At 33.5% G+C, this 15,220-nt stretch overlaps 1 protein-coding gene across 1 annotated transcript in view; it reads right to left on the bottom strand.

Annotated features, from left to right (window-relative positions):
* Positions 1 to 15,220, bottom strand: part of Me1 (malic enzyme 1) — a 177,720-nt gene that overhangs the window by 146,015 nt on the left and 16,485 nt on the right. The window contains exons 2-3 of the mRNA XM_074078882.1: positions 11,607 to 11,740; positions 9,021 to 9,170 (exon numbers count right to left, since the gene is read on the bottom strand). Of these exons, the coding sequence (XP_073934983.1) occupies positions 9,021 to 9,170; positions 11,607 to 11,740 (284 nt within the window). The remainder of the gene's footprint in view (positions 1 to 9,020; positions 9,171 to 11,606; positions 11,741 to 15,220) is intronic.

Here is a 15,220-nt window from a genome sequence, read left to right as displayed (position 1 = left end):
TTTAAAAATCATCAACTACCAAACATTATTGACCCCCATCTCCTCATATAATTATTATTTCCAAATAAATATAAACTCAAAATGTACATAAAATGATTTTACGTAAGTTTTTTTTTTTAATTTACTCATTTAAAAAATAGTATAAGTGTGCTGTGGTGTGGTTTAAATGGTAGAGCTCCTGGAGGCCCTGAGTTCAAACCCAGTACTGCCAAAAAAAAAAAAAAAAAAAAGGAGGCCAATTAAATAAATTAAATATAAGATTGTTTTAAAAAACTCCACAGGGCATTCCAGGGTAGAAAATCTGGAAAGACTCCTAAGGTAACAGCAACCTCATCATACAGATGACATTTATTTGGCAAATGTTAATAAAAATTAACTTCTACGTACAGGGAAATAATATACTTACACATTTTCAGTTTCTTAAACAAATTACCTCATTTTATAGTGCAAATGTTTTATTTCACAAAGCAGTGCTATTTTTTAAAAAACTGAATTATGATACTTTCCAAATTAGTATGACTACCATTCAGTCACCAGATAATTATATTAAGACTAAGATTTATACAGTTAAATGAAAAGTTTCTTTACTTAGAAATGAAATAAAATAACTTTCATAATTTAAGCAGATAACTAGATAATATGAAATCCTATCAACTATTTTATAAATTTTACTAAGATGAATATTAATTATGAAATACAGAATGAAATAAATGGTATTAAACTAAGTTGACAATTTCACTTGCTTTTTAAATAAAATACCTAGCTATAAAGTATCTAATATTTTTAAAGAGACATAAAAAAATTCTCTAATGATATTAAACATAGATTGTTTTGTCAAGACAGTTGATGAAAATAAACCTCTAAATTTTCAGAAGTATACCTGGGAAGTACATGGGGAATTTTGGAAAGGGTAAGAAAAGCAAATGCTAACCTTACTCGTTCCCTTCAACTACTGACTGATGTAGTAGGGACCAGTGGTAAAAAGACGTAGCATTATCTTAAAGAAAATTCTTTCTAGTATTTTCTCTGCTAACTACCTGCAACTAAGTTAGGGAAAACACATAAAAATAAATAAAAGTACAAAAGAATATACCAAAAAATTTTAAAAGCATACAAAAAGTAAAAATGTAAAATTAGAGATAGTCTAATGTCAACATTTGACTTTTTATTCATTCAAATTAGAGAAATGTTGAAAACAAACATTATAGCCACAATATAATTATGTAAAATGGCATGGGCAATTGAGTACGAATTTTAATAAGATGTGTCATGAAATCACTTTAAAATCCTGTTTGAAAATGTTATTTTTAGTAATTCTTAAAACTGTGATAAAAGCTGTAACTACTTAAACCTTTTGAATTAGAAAACAAACTTATTTGAACTGATGGGAGTTAGTTGTATCTTAGGAAACATTCTAAATCCCTGGAACTATTCATATATAAGCTGATTTTCAAACATGCGCAGAATTTTCTAGTTAATAGCGACCTTAAAATTCAATGGTTTACCTGAGTTCAAACTCAAGTACCAGAAAAAACAATCAAACAAAAAAGAATTCAATGATTTACAATCATGCTCAATGCAAGAATATCATTTATAACATGCATGACCAATGATTATCCAAACCACTTGAATGTTTCCAATGATGAAGGCTAAGGAAGTATATTCCAGTGAAATTATCAGAAAAGCTCTGATAGTAAAGTGCTCCTGTAATAACTTCCATCCAGTGATTTTAGCTCAACATTCTGAGGCTATACGATGCGAATATGCCCTTTCTTCTACAAGACTTTTCAAATACTTGAAGACCTATCTCTTAAGCCTTTATACTGAGCATCTCTATTTCCTCTCTTTCTCACGTGAAACATTTTCAATAAATGTCACCTTCTCCAGATGCATCTCAGTTTGCCAATGACCCTTCAAAAACATGGTGTCCAAAATGAACAGAATATTCCAGATGTGATAGGGCCATGTAATATATGGTGATGTAAGAACCATTATGTCTCTTTTCGTTTTTTTAATTTTTAGTAGTGAGATTTACAATTCTCCTTTAAAATGTATACTCTTCTTAAAGATTGGAATGATGACCAAAGTTATGTTTTCATAAATACCACCTGAGATAAAACTTGGCAATTTTTCCTAATTCTCCATATATTATATGTAAATTTAAGTTAAAACACCTGGTGTACCACACAGATTGTAGGAAAGTTATTGTTGGATCTGAAACTTAAATTTCCATTCAAGTTTTCCATATTTAAAGTCTCTAGATGAAGATGGAGACTCAATGAACTGTTACTTTATATTTTTAAGGGCTTTTTACAGTAAAAGATAAGTTTCACTAAAACTTGCTAAAAAGATTTATATGTCTCCACAAATTAGACAACCTTCAGATTTTGATGTAAAAAATTGTTTGAACCATGTGTACATTTTTTCCATTCTCCAAATTTTTCCTAATTAAGGCAATGCTTAGGAAAGAAGATACTTTGGTATTTTCAACTAGTTCTGGGCACATGCTGAATTTCTTACTCCTATTTAGTATAGGTCACATATGCATTTTCATAAACATAGCATTTATTCTGCTCAGAATATAATAATTAATTTGAGTTAGTAATTCAAGAAATCATCAGCTACATTACATATTCATAATAAATGAAAATCAACTCTTCTAAATAATTATCTAACTAAAAAATAAACAGATGCAGTTATAGTTAAAAAACTAGAACTAGCCTGATTCTATCTAACTTGTTTCATAGCTTTGGAAAAATATATGTAGAGCCTATATAGGAAGTGATTAGGTAGTTCTTTTTCTCAGACTTTAAAATTGGATCAATGCAAGCATTATGCCTATTTCAAAGTAAAGAAATAAACGAACCAAAGAGAGTACGTATAAATTGAAGTCAAAGGCTTATTACTACAGGTAAATGGTAAAATTTTTATTAACATCTAACAATAGAATGATCTGTTTTCTGAAAGTGTTAAAAAGTTTTAATCAATGATTTGATGTTTGAAAGAATTTCTAGAGACAATTATAACACAGTAAAAACTAAAACTTATAGACTAACTAGAGGTTTAAGCTAAAAATATTCTCTTGCTCTAAAAAAATCTCCTTAATATGTCTAACAATTCTAAAGTGACTCAGTTAAAAAAAGTCAAATCCAATTAAGAATAGCCCCAGGCAACAAACCTCTACCAGTAAGACAACCTAGGAAACTTAGGAACTCTGGGTACTGAATCACTTGGAAGTTTATATTTTCATGGTCCGGTAACAAACAGAATAGCACTGGACTACTGAAAATTCCTACAAGAGACTAAAGGTTTGTGTACTTCCAAACTTCAATTGTTAAAATCTTAATTCCCAGGGTTATGGTATTAGGAGATAGAGCCTACATAGGAAGTGATTAGATTTTGAAGGTAGAGCCCACACGGGATTACTAACCTTATAATAAAGAACAGCAGAAAGTTCTCTGCTCTCTGCCATGTGAAAATAGGACAAGAAGTCAGTTAGTAGTCTATTACCCAGAAGAAGGCCCTTTCTAAAACCCAACCATGCTGACCATGGAACTTAGACCTCCTAGCCTCCAGGACTTTGGGAAATAAACCCCTCTTGTTGAGAAGGCAGTCAGGTTATGGCAGTTTGTTACAGCAGCCCTACTGACTAAGACAGTGCCACAGCCTTATTTCAAGGGTTAAACAATTAAACATTTAACTTATGGTTATTAAAACCGGCAGCAAAGCAATGTATCTTTAATAAGCAACTTCTGTTTAATTTATTTATAATAATTACTGAGTTACTAAGAAAGTAATTCTGAGGCAGGCTACCAATAGAGATTTTGGGCCTGGTCCAATTGTTTTTTGGAAATGCTTGTTGTACTTTTTTTCAACTATTATCAATAAACTGTTGTAGTATCACAATTTTGTAAAACAGATTGTAGCACAATCTGTTTTACAAAATCAAATTTGTGCTTCATTGCATAAAAATGAGTAGTTGAAAGAAGTATAGTGTAAGTTTAAAGGTCTAAGAAGAACTCAAAAGGGAGGGAGAAAATTTTTGGAAATTATACTACAAAAATATAGTAGATAGAAATATTTCTAAAGAAATTATACAAATCTGCTTTAGCTATCCTTTATATATACCTGTGTTGTTAATTTACATGAAATCTAAAAAGGAAAGTTTCACAAAATATAAGCAATTTAAGTAAGACAAGTAGCTTAGCATTCCAGAAAAATACAAAAAGAATTGTCTCTAACTGAGGCCAATAGGAGAAGGGGACCAGGAACTAGAGAGGACGTTAGATCAAAAAGAATTAACCTAGAAGGTAACACACATGCACAGGAAATCAATGTGAGTCAACTCCCAGTATAGCTCTCCTTATCTCAACTAGCTATTCCTTTCTATTATTGCTTATACTCTCTCTTCAACAAAATTAGAGATAAGGGCAAAATAGTTTCCGGGTAGTGAGGGGGTGGTAGGGAGAGGGAGGGGGGCGGAGTGGGTGGTAAGGGAGGGGGTGGGGGCAGGGGGGAGAAATGAACCAAGCATTGTATGCAAATATGAATAATAAAAAAATAAAAATTAAAAAAAAAAGAAGAGATGGGAAAAAAAAGTAAATGTTAACATTTGAATCTATTATATGGACTGAATAGAGACGGTCTTTTCTCGACAGCTACATAACATTGTCATGGCAGATTATAAGTGGCCTCTAGATCCAATATTTGTCCAAGTCACCAAATTTTAGATAAAAGAAAACAGAAACATGAAAAAAAATACCCTGGCTGTCTCATTCATAATGAGGTCTGTGAAGAGCAGATTATGGTAGTATAGTTGGCTGGGCACCCTCTTCACCCTCCTTTTCAGGGGTTGAAGACTCATTAAGTATGCAATTATTAATTTATTTAATATGGCTGCATGATTGGCTATAGAATTTATTCTTTCAACAAATACTTATTGAGAGGCAGATTCTGATTTTTATGAATGTGTCATGGAGGCAAGGTCTCCCTCGTGTATCTTGGGTGCCACCATTACTGGAGCTCTATGTGGCAGTTGAGCATTTGAAAAGTGGCTAGTGTGGTGGAGCAGCTTGAGTTCACACTTCTACTTCATTTTAATTAAGATTTAAACTAGGAAAACTAACATGGGGCAAGTGGCTATAACATAGGATGGCGCATGAAAAAAAACAGGGTTACCTGACTTAGATCAGAAATGCGTGGCTCATCATCTAGAGCCTTTTCTTCAACCATATGTCTAGCTATTTGGGGGAACTGTAGGTGTGACAATTCCCAAACCTCCCAGGGTTCCTTGGTGACTTTTCATTCCTTTTCTCTCCCTGGAGGCTGTTTTTCTCTAATTCTGCAAATGTAATATACTACAAGTATTTAACTTAGATGAGATAAGGCTCTGAAATTTGAATTCTAGAAATGAAGAGAATTAATTTTGTTACTATTTTTTCAAATGTGTATTAGCAAAATAATTCATTGCCTATTCCTTCATGCTGACATATATTATATTCACTTATTTTAAATTATTTCAGACTAGGCATGAGGCATTAGTTTGTTTGCTTAAGGTAATACAAACCTTTATTCTTTAAATAAAATAAAATAAAAGCCAAAAAAGAAAAAAGAATTGTCTCTAGCATCAAAAATTTTTACCTCTATGTAAAAATTAAGTGATAGCACATAACTATTTGTATTGTCCTAAGCAGACAGAATTATCAAATACTGGAGATTCTGTAAGAATTATATTATGGGCACACTGGGAAGAAGACAGCCTAAGTAAGCCAACAACATTATTATCCATGACATCTTGAAAACACACAGAGTATCCATTTCATGCCACAGAAGAAATTCCACAGAAGAGGAACAAATGGATATTCCAGCATTTCACCTTAGGAAAGAAAACCATTAGAGGAAGAGCTATTTATATAGGAATTTATTTTCACTTAACAGATTTTAATGTCACATTCAAAATAAAAAATAAACAACTGACCATAGGAAAGCATCCTATCATTAAGATACCTATGAAAAAGCATGGTCAAAAGATGTATGTGTTTGCAACTAAGTTTAGTGCTTGAAGTACTATTAATCCTTAACTTTCACTTGTTAATTTCTGATGTGCTACCACCCAAAGTCATACTAAGTAAATATAAGAACAGGTTTAACCCTCCTGCTCACTCATTTAGAATAATTTGTATTGCAGTAGAAAAGGTTTTACAGACATATTTTAACTTTGGCTTAAAATTAAAATATTTTATTTTATGCTATGGTGTAGATATGGTTTGTCCCCCAAGGGTTCCTATCTTAAGCCTTGGTCCTCAGTTTAGAAGCATAGTGGGAGTGGTACAGTCTAGTGAGAGGGCGTTAGGTCACCAGAGGCACTGCCCAGGGAAAGGATCAAGACAATTCTCATAGGACAAAAGTAAATTCTCCACAGAGAAAGTTGTGAAAGCCAGAGCCAACAGATAAATCTCTCTCTGACTCCTTGTCTGGCCATATGACAAGATCTCTTTATCACATGTTCCTTCTTTTAGGCCTTCACCAGAGATAAGCACCACAATACTGATACTAATACCATGCCCTTGAACCTCCAGAACTATGAGCTAAATAAGTCTCTTTCTTTTATAAAGTTACCCGACTTCAGGTATTTCATCATAATAATGAAAATGGCACTAATATAGTCTTATATGCTAACTGATGCCTGCAAGATACATCATATTCACAATTCCCTTTCCAATTAAACATAATGTCTAAATTTATACTATCTAACATAACTTGAAATAGGTGTCACTTATGTAATTATATGTGAAGCCATGATAATTAATCTACTAAAAATCTTCAAAATCACCAGAAGTTCAGGAAAATACAAACATTAAAAAAGCAATATGAAAGGCTGAAGGTGTACCTCAAGCGGTGAGCACCTGCCTAGCAAGTGTAAGGCCCTGAGTTCAAACCCTAGTACTGCCTAGTAAGGTACCCTAGTACCTTATGAGCCTGGTGCCAGTGGCTCACACCTGTAATCTTAGCTACCTGGGAGGCTGAGACCATCAGGCAAATAGTTTGAGAGATTTCAACTCTGAGATAACCAGAGCAAAATGGACTGGAGGTGTGGCTCAAGTGACAGAGCACCTGCTTTGCAAGCATGAAGCCCTGAGTTTAAACCCCAGTCCCACCAAAAAAAGCAGTATGAGAGAAAACAGTCATACAAATGAAATAATATAGAAATATTTTTAGAAAACTTACTTTCTTTATTGATAAAGCTTTTATGAAACAGTTGAAAGAATAATACAACAAATACCTCCACCAAATTTTATTTTTGTGGATATTTTTGCTACAGTGCCCACCCAACCCTTCTCCTCTCCTCTGCTCTAGCTATCTTTCTATTTGGTAAATAATTTGCTGCTGAGAAAGCCCCCCTCTAATCAAATACATTAAAATTTTTACAGAAAAACAAATGATTCTAAGAAAGATAGAGACTATAAATTCAGCTCAAATAAATTCAAAATAGTATATTAAAAGAATCATTTACCATGATCAAAGTATGACTCTTAGATGCAAGAATGGGTTAACAATGCAATCCAATTATGAAGGACAAAACCATATAATAATAGATGTAGAATAAGCATGTAACAGGATTCAACATCCTTTTACGATAAAAACTCTCAAGAAATTAGGTAGAGAAGAAATGTATTTCAATACAATAAAGGCCATATATGACAGTAACACAGCTAACATTATATATACAGAATAACTTTAAAAAACTATCATAAAAACTGTAAGAACTAATAAATTCAGGGAAATTACAGGATGCAAAAACAATACACAGAAATCATTAGCATTTCTGTACACTAACAATGAGCTATTCAAAAATAAATCCAGAAAACAATCCCATTAACAAAAAAAATAAAATTCTTAGGAACAAATTCAACTCAGGAGATAAAAGTATCATGGAAACACTGAGTAAAAGTTCCATGATATTGGTATGAGCAAGTTTTTTGGTTTTGTTTTGTTTTTTAAGACAGGGTCTCACCCTGTGGCCTAGGCTGGCCTCAAACTCATAATCCTCCAGATGAGCTCAGCTTCCTGAATGCTAGTATTACAGCTGTGTGCCCCTACACCCAGCTCCACAGTAATTTTTTGATTAGACCCCAAAAGCATAGGTAGCAAAAGCAAAACTAGACAAACTGAATTACATCAAACTAATAAGCTTTTGCACTACACAAAGCAAAAACATTAAAAGAGAAAAAAGACAACCTATGCAATAAGAGAAAATTTTTGTAAACCATACATTTGATAATGGTTTAATCCCAAACAATAAAGCAAATAACCAGATTCTAAAATGGGCAAAATCTGAATACATGGCTCCTTAAAAGACAAAGAACTGCCAAGAGATATGTAGAAAAAATGTTCAACATCATTAATAATCAAAGAAATGCAAATGAAAGCCACAATGAGATATTTCACACCTGTTAGAACCACTATTGTCAGAATGAGGAAAAATATGTGGGCAAGGATATATATAAGATAAAACCCTTGTAACATTGGAGGACAGTTAAATATGGGCAAAGAGCGCATGATTTCACCCATATGTGGAATCTAAAAATAGTCAAACTCATAGGAACAGAAAGGAAAATAGTGATTACTAGGGGTTGGGAGGGGTGGGGGAGATATAAGATTAGGGAGATATTGGTCAAAGAATGCAGACTTTTAGCTAGATTGGAGGAATGAGTCCTAGAGATCTACTGTACAGTATAGTGACTAAAGTTAATAACAATGTACTGCATACTTCAAATTGCCAAAGAACAGATTTCCACGTTCTCAAAACAAATAAATGATAAATAAGTGAGGTAATGCATGCTATTTAGCTTGACTTAGCCATTACACAATGTATACATGTTCAAAGCACAATACTATGCATCACAAATAAATACATTTTTATTTGTCAATTACAAAATAAAATAAAGTATCTTTAAATTATCATTAAAATCTTACAAAAAGTAAGATACAATTTGTGTTTAAAACAAAAGTTTACATACCTTGGCTTCCGAAATGCCAAACTATATTGTTGGCAAGCTAGACCCACAGTGGGAGTATAAACAATGGGCATGAATTTTTCAATGTCAGACATTAGCACTCTATAAAAGAGCTTTTCATTTCTGTCTTGAAGATCCATTAAGAGAAGATACCTGCATAAATTGGATATAATTAGATCTACATCCAACAAAGCCATGAAATAGCAGCTGAGAAATCTAATTAGACATTTTTCAACCAAGTATAAAGTACTTTTTTAAGTCACATAGAAAATATCTAAGAAATCCAGGTGTTGTGGTACATTCTGGTAATCCCAGCACTTAATAGGAGGATGGGGAGTTCAAGGCCAGCCTGAGGCTACATAGTGAGACCTCATCTCAAAAAATACATGAAGAGCTGGGAATATAGCTCAGTGGCAGGATGCTTGCCTAGCCTGTACAAGGACCTGGGTTCAATTCTCAGCACTGCAAAAAAAAATTAAAAATTAAAAACAAGTTAGGCCAGGCATAGTAACATATACCTGTGATCTAATCCCAACACTCAAGAGGCTAAGGTAGGAGAGTCACAAGTTCCATGCCTGGGAACTTTATGAGACCCTGTCTCATAAAAATAAACAAAAGAAGAATTTAGAAATATTCTTAAACACCTCAAGAAATAAAGAAACATAAACTTGATTACTACCAAACATGACAATCATTGCTGAAATAACATCATTTTATTCAAACCTGAAGAGACTTTATTCTTAATTTAAAATGAAAGACATAAAAATATCACTGTACAGTTTAAACATTAACAATGTAGACAGAAGACTTCATCCTTTAACTGACCAAAAGAAATGACAAGTAGGAAGTGAGTAAGGGAGTAAAGCATTCACCTTAAAAACAGCTATCTGCCAGGCACTGGTGGCTCACGCCTGTAATCCTAGCTACTCAGGAGGCAGAGATAGGAGGATCGTGGTTCAATGCCAGCCCAGACAAATAGTTCATGAGACCCTATCATGATAAAACCCATCACAAAAAAGGGCTGGTGGAGTGGCTCAAAGTGTAGGCCCTGAGTTCAAGCCCCAATACCACAAAAAGAAAAAAGCTATTGTAGGCAAACTCAAAGGACTTTTCTTACTATCTGTATCTAATGGCCTTTTTCTGTTTAGAGGTATTTCTGATCCACAGTTATTTTTCTAAACACAAACCTGTTTATGTTACCTGTAATCTTTCACAGTATATAGAACAAACCTCAAACTGCTTGATACAACTGAAAAGAATCTTGCAAAACTGTACTCAATAACCTTACCAGCCTCTTTGGATTAATTTCCTGCTATGGATTAGATATCATTTGAATTTGCCCTCTAAGGATCATATGCTGGAAGCTTGGTTCCCAGTATGACAATGTGAAAGGTACCAGAAACTAATGGTACCTACCTAATGAAAGGTAGTTAGATTAGGCAAGCTGTCCTTAGAAGGGACTAACATAGTTCTCATGGGACGCTAGTTAGTTTCATCGCTAGTGAGTTGTTATAAAAAGAATAAGACTTGGCCCCACCTTGTTCTCCAGATTCCTGTCCTGCCTTGTGATCTCTTTCCCTCTCACATCTGCTACTATCATGATGCTATCGACCATATGATACAGACAAGGTGACCCAAACCAGAGACTAAACAGATGGGCTGCTCAAACTTGGACTTTCAGAAACCAAAACAGTGAAGTAAATTAATCTCTTTTCTTTGTAAAGTACCCAGCCTCAGATATTTGGTTACAGCAACATAAAACAAACTAATATATTTCTATTCCCTAAAATAGTTGAAAATGCCCAGAATTAGGACAAAGTTATTAATGGATTTTATATACTTGGGCAATTAGATAGACATAACCCAGAAAACAAATATCTGGGAATATTATGAGCTTAATTTTAGACAAGCTAAAATTAATTTAACAATGTGGAACTCATCATTGCTAAATCAATGGTCAATTCTTAGATCTCACATTATTTATCAGAACATGACATGGGTGACATTCCCTGATACATTTTCTTTCTTTGACTTCTAAGCCATCATATTCCGTTAGTTTTCTCCTATCTTGCTAGTCATTCCTTTTCAGTTTCTTTGTTTTTATCTCCTCCTCTCTGAAAGCTCTCTAATACTCATATATAATACAATGGGAAATTATGTTGACTTTACTGTCAAAATATCCAAAACTTGCCACCTTCACTGATACCACCCTAAATCCAAATCACCAACATCCATTGTCTGATTATTGTCAAAGTATCCTAAAACTAGTCTATGTATTTAAAGTCTAACTAAAAGCTATATTAGTCTGTTTTGCTCTGATTAATGGCATTTTTTGATAATTCACTTTAATAGCAATAATTTTATCATAAAAGAAAAGTAGTTTCTCTGAGAACAGAGTTTAGAAAAATATTTTTCATTCATATGTTAGACAAAGTGCTTTAAAAAAAAAAGATTGCAAACTCCCCTCAAAGTTGACTACGCTTTCCAAATCACTAAATAATTTAACTTTATTCCCTCTCCCCAAAAAAACTAATAAACTAGACAATTACATAAGATAAATACAAAAATCACAGTGAGGAATGTTATTACCTGTCAAAGTCAGAGTTCAAACGTTCAAAATTTTTAACTACTCTAAGAACCTGGATCTTCTGACTGATGAAGCAAGGTGGCAACAATCCATGAATGTTCAATTGCTGTCTTTCTTCCAGAGTGAAAGCCAAGTCCTGTGGCAAAAAGAAAAACACAATGATTTGAAGGGGGAAAAAAGACAAAAAGACACATACACACACACACATACATATATATATATATATATATATATATACAAATAAGTAAAATCCAAATAGGGTACAGGATTAAAACTCAGAAGATCTAGCATCATGCTAAGCATGGCCATATAACTGTGAATAAATCATGTGAGCTCTCCATTCAGTTTCCTTATGCAAAAAAATTGGAATATTGTAATATTTTCAGAGCTGTGTTATTCAGATATTGTTAGGATGAAATCAGAGAACAGACTGGAAGAAACTACTTGAAGCTACATGAAAGAAGATAAAATCATCAAGGCCCTGAATTCAAACTCCATAACACCAAAAGAGACAAAAAAAAACAGTAAATATAAAAATGAATACTAGTTATAAGAAATTCTAAAATTTCTAAGGAGGTCAGCTGTTATTTACTGTGCTTCTCCACCTCTAAAATAATAAATGTTACCTGTTCTAAAACTCCTGTCTCAATATTATTCTTATGCACCCCAAGCTACACGAAACTTCTCCCCCATTGCCTTAAAACACTTCATCCGAAATTTCTTCCATAACACTATGGTCAACAATGTCTTTCTTTTGTGCTTTTCTGCCCTTCAAGCCTTATCCCAAATGTTCTCCTCTCTAAACCTTTTAAAGACTAATTATTACAGTCCTGTTATTATACCTATGTTATCTATTTACATAAACACTGATTGTATAATAGTAATTAGTAACAAACTATGGAACTCAAAAACAAAACAGAAATAATGGGTTGATGCAAAAACTAAGATGATTTGTTAGGATATAATAAAGCAAGTAAAAACAAAGATGCCTCTGTGGAGATAAGAAGTTCCTCTAAAGAGGGCTCCCACTGGAGATAATGAAACCAAATGGACCTCTTTGGATCCAGCATAAGTACTGATGTGATAGGATGACTGATGTAATGTTGGAATGTTGTGTACCCCCAAAACTGATGTGCAGAAATTCTTGTTCTCAAGGCAATGGCATTAGGACGTGAGGCCTTTGAGAGATTAGATCATGATGGTTCTTCGAATTAGCATTTTAATAAAAGAAGCCCAAAAAGTTTATTTGCCCCTTTAGCCATGTGAGGACACAGCAAGAAGACAACTGTCTATGGATCAGTAAGTGGTTCCCTTACCAGACACTGAATCTACAATACCATGATCTTGGGTTTCCCAGCCTTCAGAACTGTCTAAAATAAATTTCTTTTCTTTAAAAGCCACCCAGTTCATAGTAGTCTGTTACAGAAGTCCAAAAAGACTGAGTCAGGTTTGCACATTGGTGCTGCTATTTCTAGACAACTTGTTGAGTAGGAACACATTCACTAACTGCACTGATTGGTTCTACAGCCATCTCCTCTGACCCTGAAAGTTCCTCCATGACCGAATGACTTCCGAGTTCTGGTGAAGCTTATTACTTGAAGGAAGACAAACAATTTGGTTCATCCAAGAGGGAGATGACAGACCATGATTGGTGAGGAATGAATGTGTCCTTGTGAAAGAGGTCAAGGGATGAACAAGGCCCTCCCTTTCTTCTAATTTTTGATGTGGATAGATCCACTAATTCATGCCCTTGATGGAAAGGAACAGGCCTTATGTTTAAATAACCTCTTGAGTCAGAGAAATGAATAGATGTGTCCACTGAATGTAGTAGGGCTCTGAGTTGTCTATGAAAATAAGCTGGGACCAATTGCTCTTGTGTAAGAAACTGTGCCCAACCTTGAATTTTCATAAGGTCTTGAGGTGCCATCAGCATAGCTGGCATCTAGTTGTGAGATGACTTTTCTCCACTAGCAGCTATTCTATGGCTATAAAAGCCTCCATTGTTATATTATCAGTTGGGAGTGTTCTGAGGTTCCAATATGTGTAGACAGTAACAGGATGGTCCCTCTCCAAAAGGTTGTGTCCCTAAACCATAATGAGGTTCATGAGGTCAAGAAACTTTGTATGCAGTCTTCAATGCTTTCTCCCTAGTACTTAGAACAAGGCCTTATATACTTACAACTCAGTAATTTATTGCACACACAAAATAGAAACTTTTAAATATTCAATTTTAGAAACATATTAACATTTTTTAAACTATAAAATTGCTGCTTAGGAAACTGACTACCACATTCATTCTGATAAAGTTACTTTTAAAATTTAAAGCAACCAGAAAGGAGTATTTGTGTGAAAAAGTAATCTACAAAACAGGCGAGATACTTCACTTGTTAAGAGACATAAATGGGAAGACTGATCATTTAAAACAAAGTGCCATGAAATAACTCCTTGTTATGAAACAAAATTATGTGCAGGAAAATATTTGAAAAAGAAAGAAGAAAACTCAGTAGATTTTTCTTTAATGAAAAAATAACAGATAAGACTAAGTTAAAGTTTCAAAAAGACATGAATATACTTCAGAAGCACTAACTACTGAATGCTATGCCTTGACGATATGCCTGCAAAAATAATGATCATAAAATCAATATTCTGAGAATAAAGCTTGTTGTAAGAAGTACTAACATATGCTTCTTTGTTCACTTAATAATAACACTTACCAATCATTTATTGCTATAGTTAGCCCACCCTTCTATACAGAATTTCCAATATCTGGTCTGAAACTAATTCCTAAACCAAACAGCTCTTCTATATCTTAGGCCATGTAAATGTTAATGCCATCTGGAAATCTTCTGATATTCTTTGATGTTCAGTAACTACATACGCCTCCACACTGTTAGCCAAATTTTCAAAGTGCCAAGACACCTCTTTTTTAAAAAAAAAAATAATAACAATAACCCTAGGGCTTAAAAATCTGGGGAACTGGGCCAAGTTAAAGTTCTATGATTAGAAAAAAATGGTCTTATGATTGGGTTCATATTCTACTCTGGCCCTTTGTAAGTTAAAAGAGCAATGAATAAGGAAACTTAAATGTTAGAATCCCTGAAAGCTTTAAAATGTATTATGATTTCATTTAAACCACAGTTTTTATTTTTCAATAGGTAGGACATGGTCATAAGATATGTTTTACAGAAATTTACAAACAGGTTATGCCTAAAACTTGATAATGAAATGCTTCAAAGAATTCTTCAAAAAGCATTTCAAAGAATGATTATTTTAGTGTTATCCTACAGGGACTACAAAACAGAGGATAATTAATTCAAAGCATATACATGCAGAGTCCAACTTGATTTCCACCAAATTCTTCATAGTTGAAAAGACTAGAAGACATCTATGCATGTATTAGGTTTCCAAAACACCTGCAATTCTAATTCTCTAAAAGTATCAGCACACTCTTGTTTTTTCTCCTTTTCTGTCTTTCTTTCACTTTTTTTTACTCCCTATAAAAACCTCTGGACTAGATCCCTAGATAGAAGAAGGGTATTTTTTGTTTCACTGCTAAGGGAAGAAAATAGGACAGCTATTTTTCTGGATTGTACTAATTATTCTATGCATATTCTGA

Source organism: Castor canadensis, chromosome 1, assembly GCF_047511655.1.
Source record: "Castor canadensis chromosome 1, mCasCan1.hap1v2, whole genome shotgun sequence".
NCBI classification, from domain to species: domain Eukaryota; kingdom Metazoa; phylum Chordata; class Mammalia; order Rodentia; family Castoridae; genus Castor; species Castor canadensis.
Note: the sequence above shows the minus strand (reverse complement) of the source record. Positions and strands in the feature narration are given on the sequence as shown.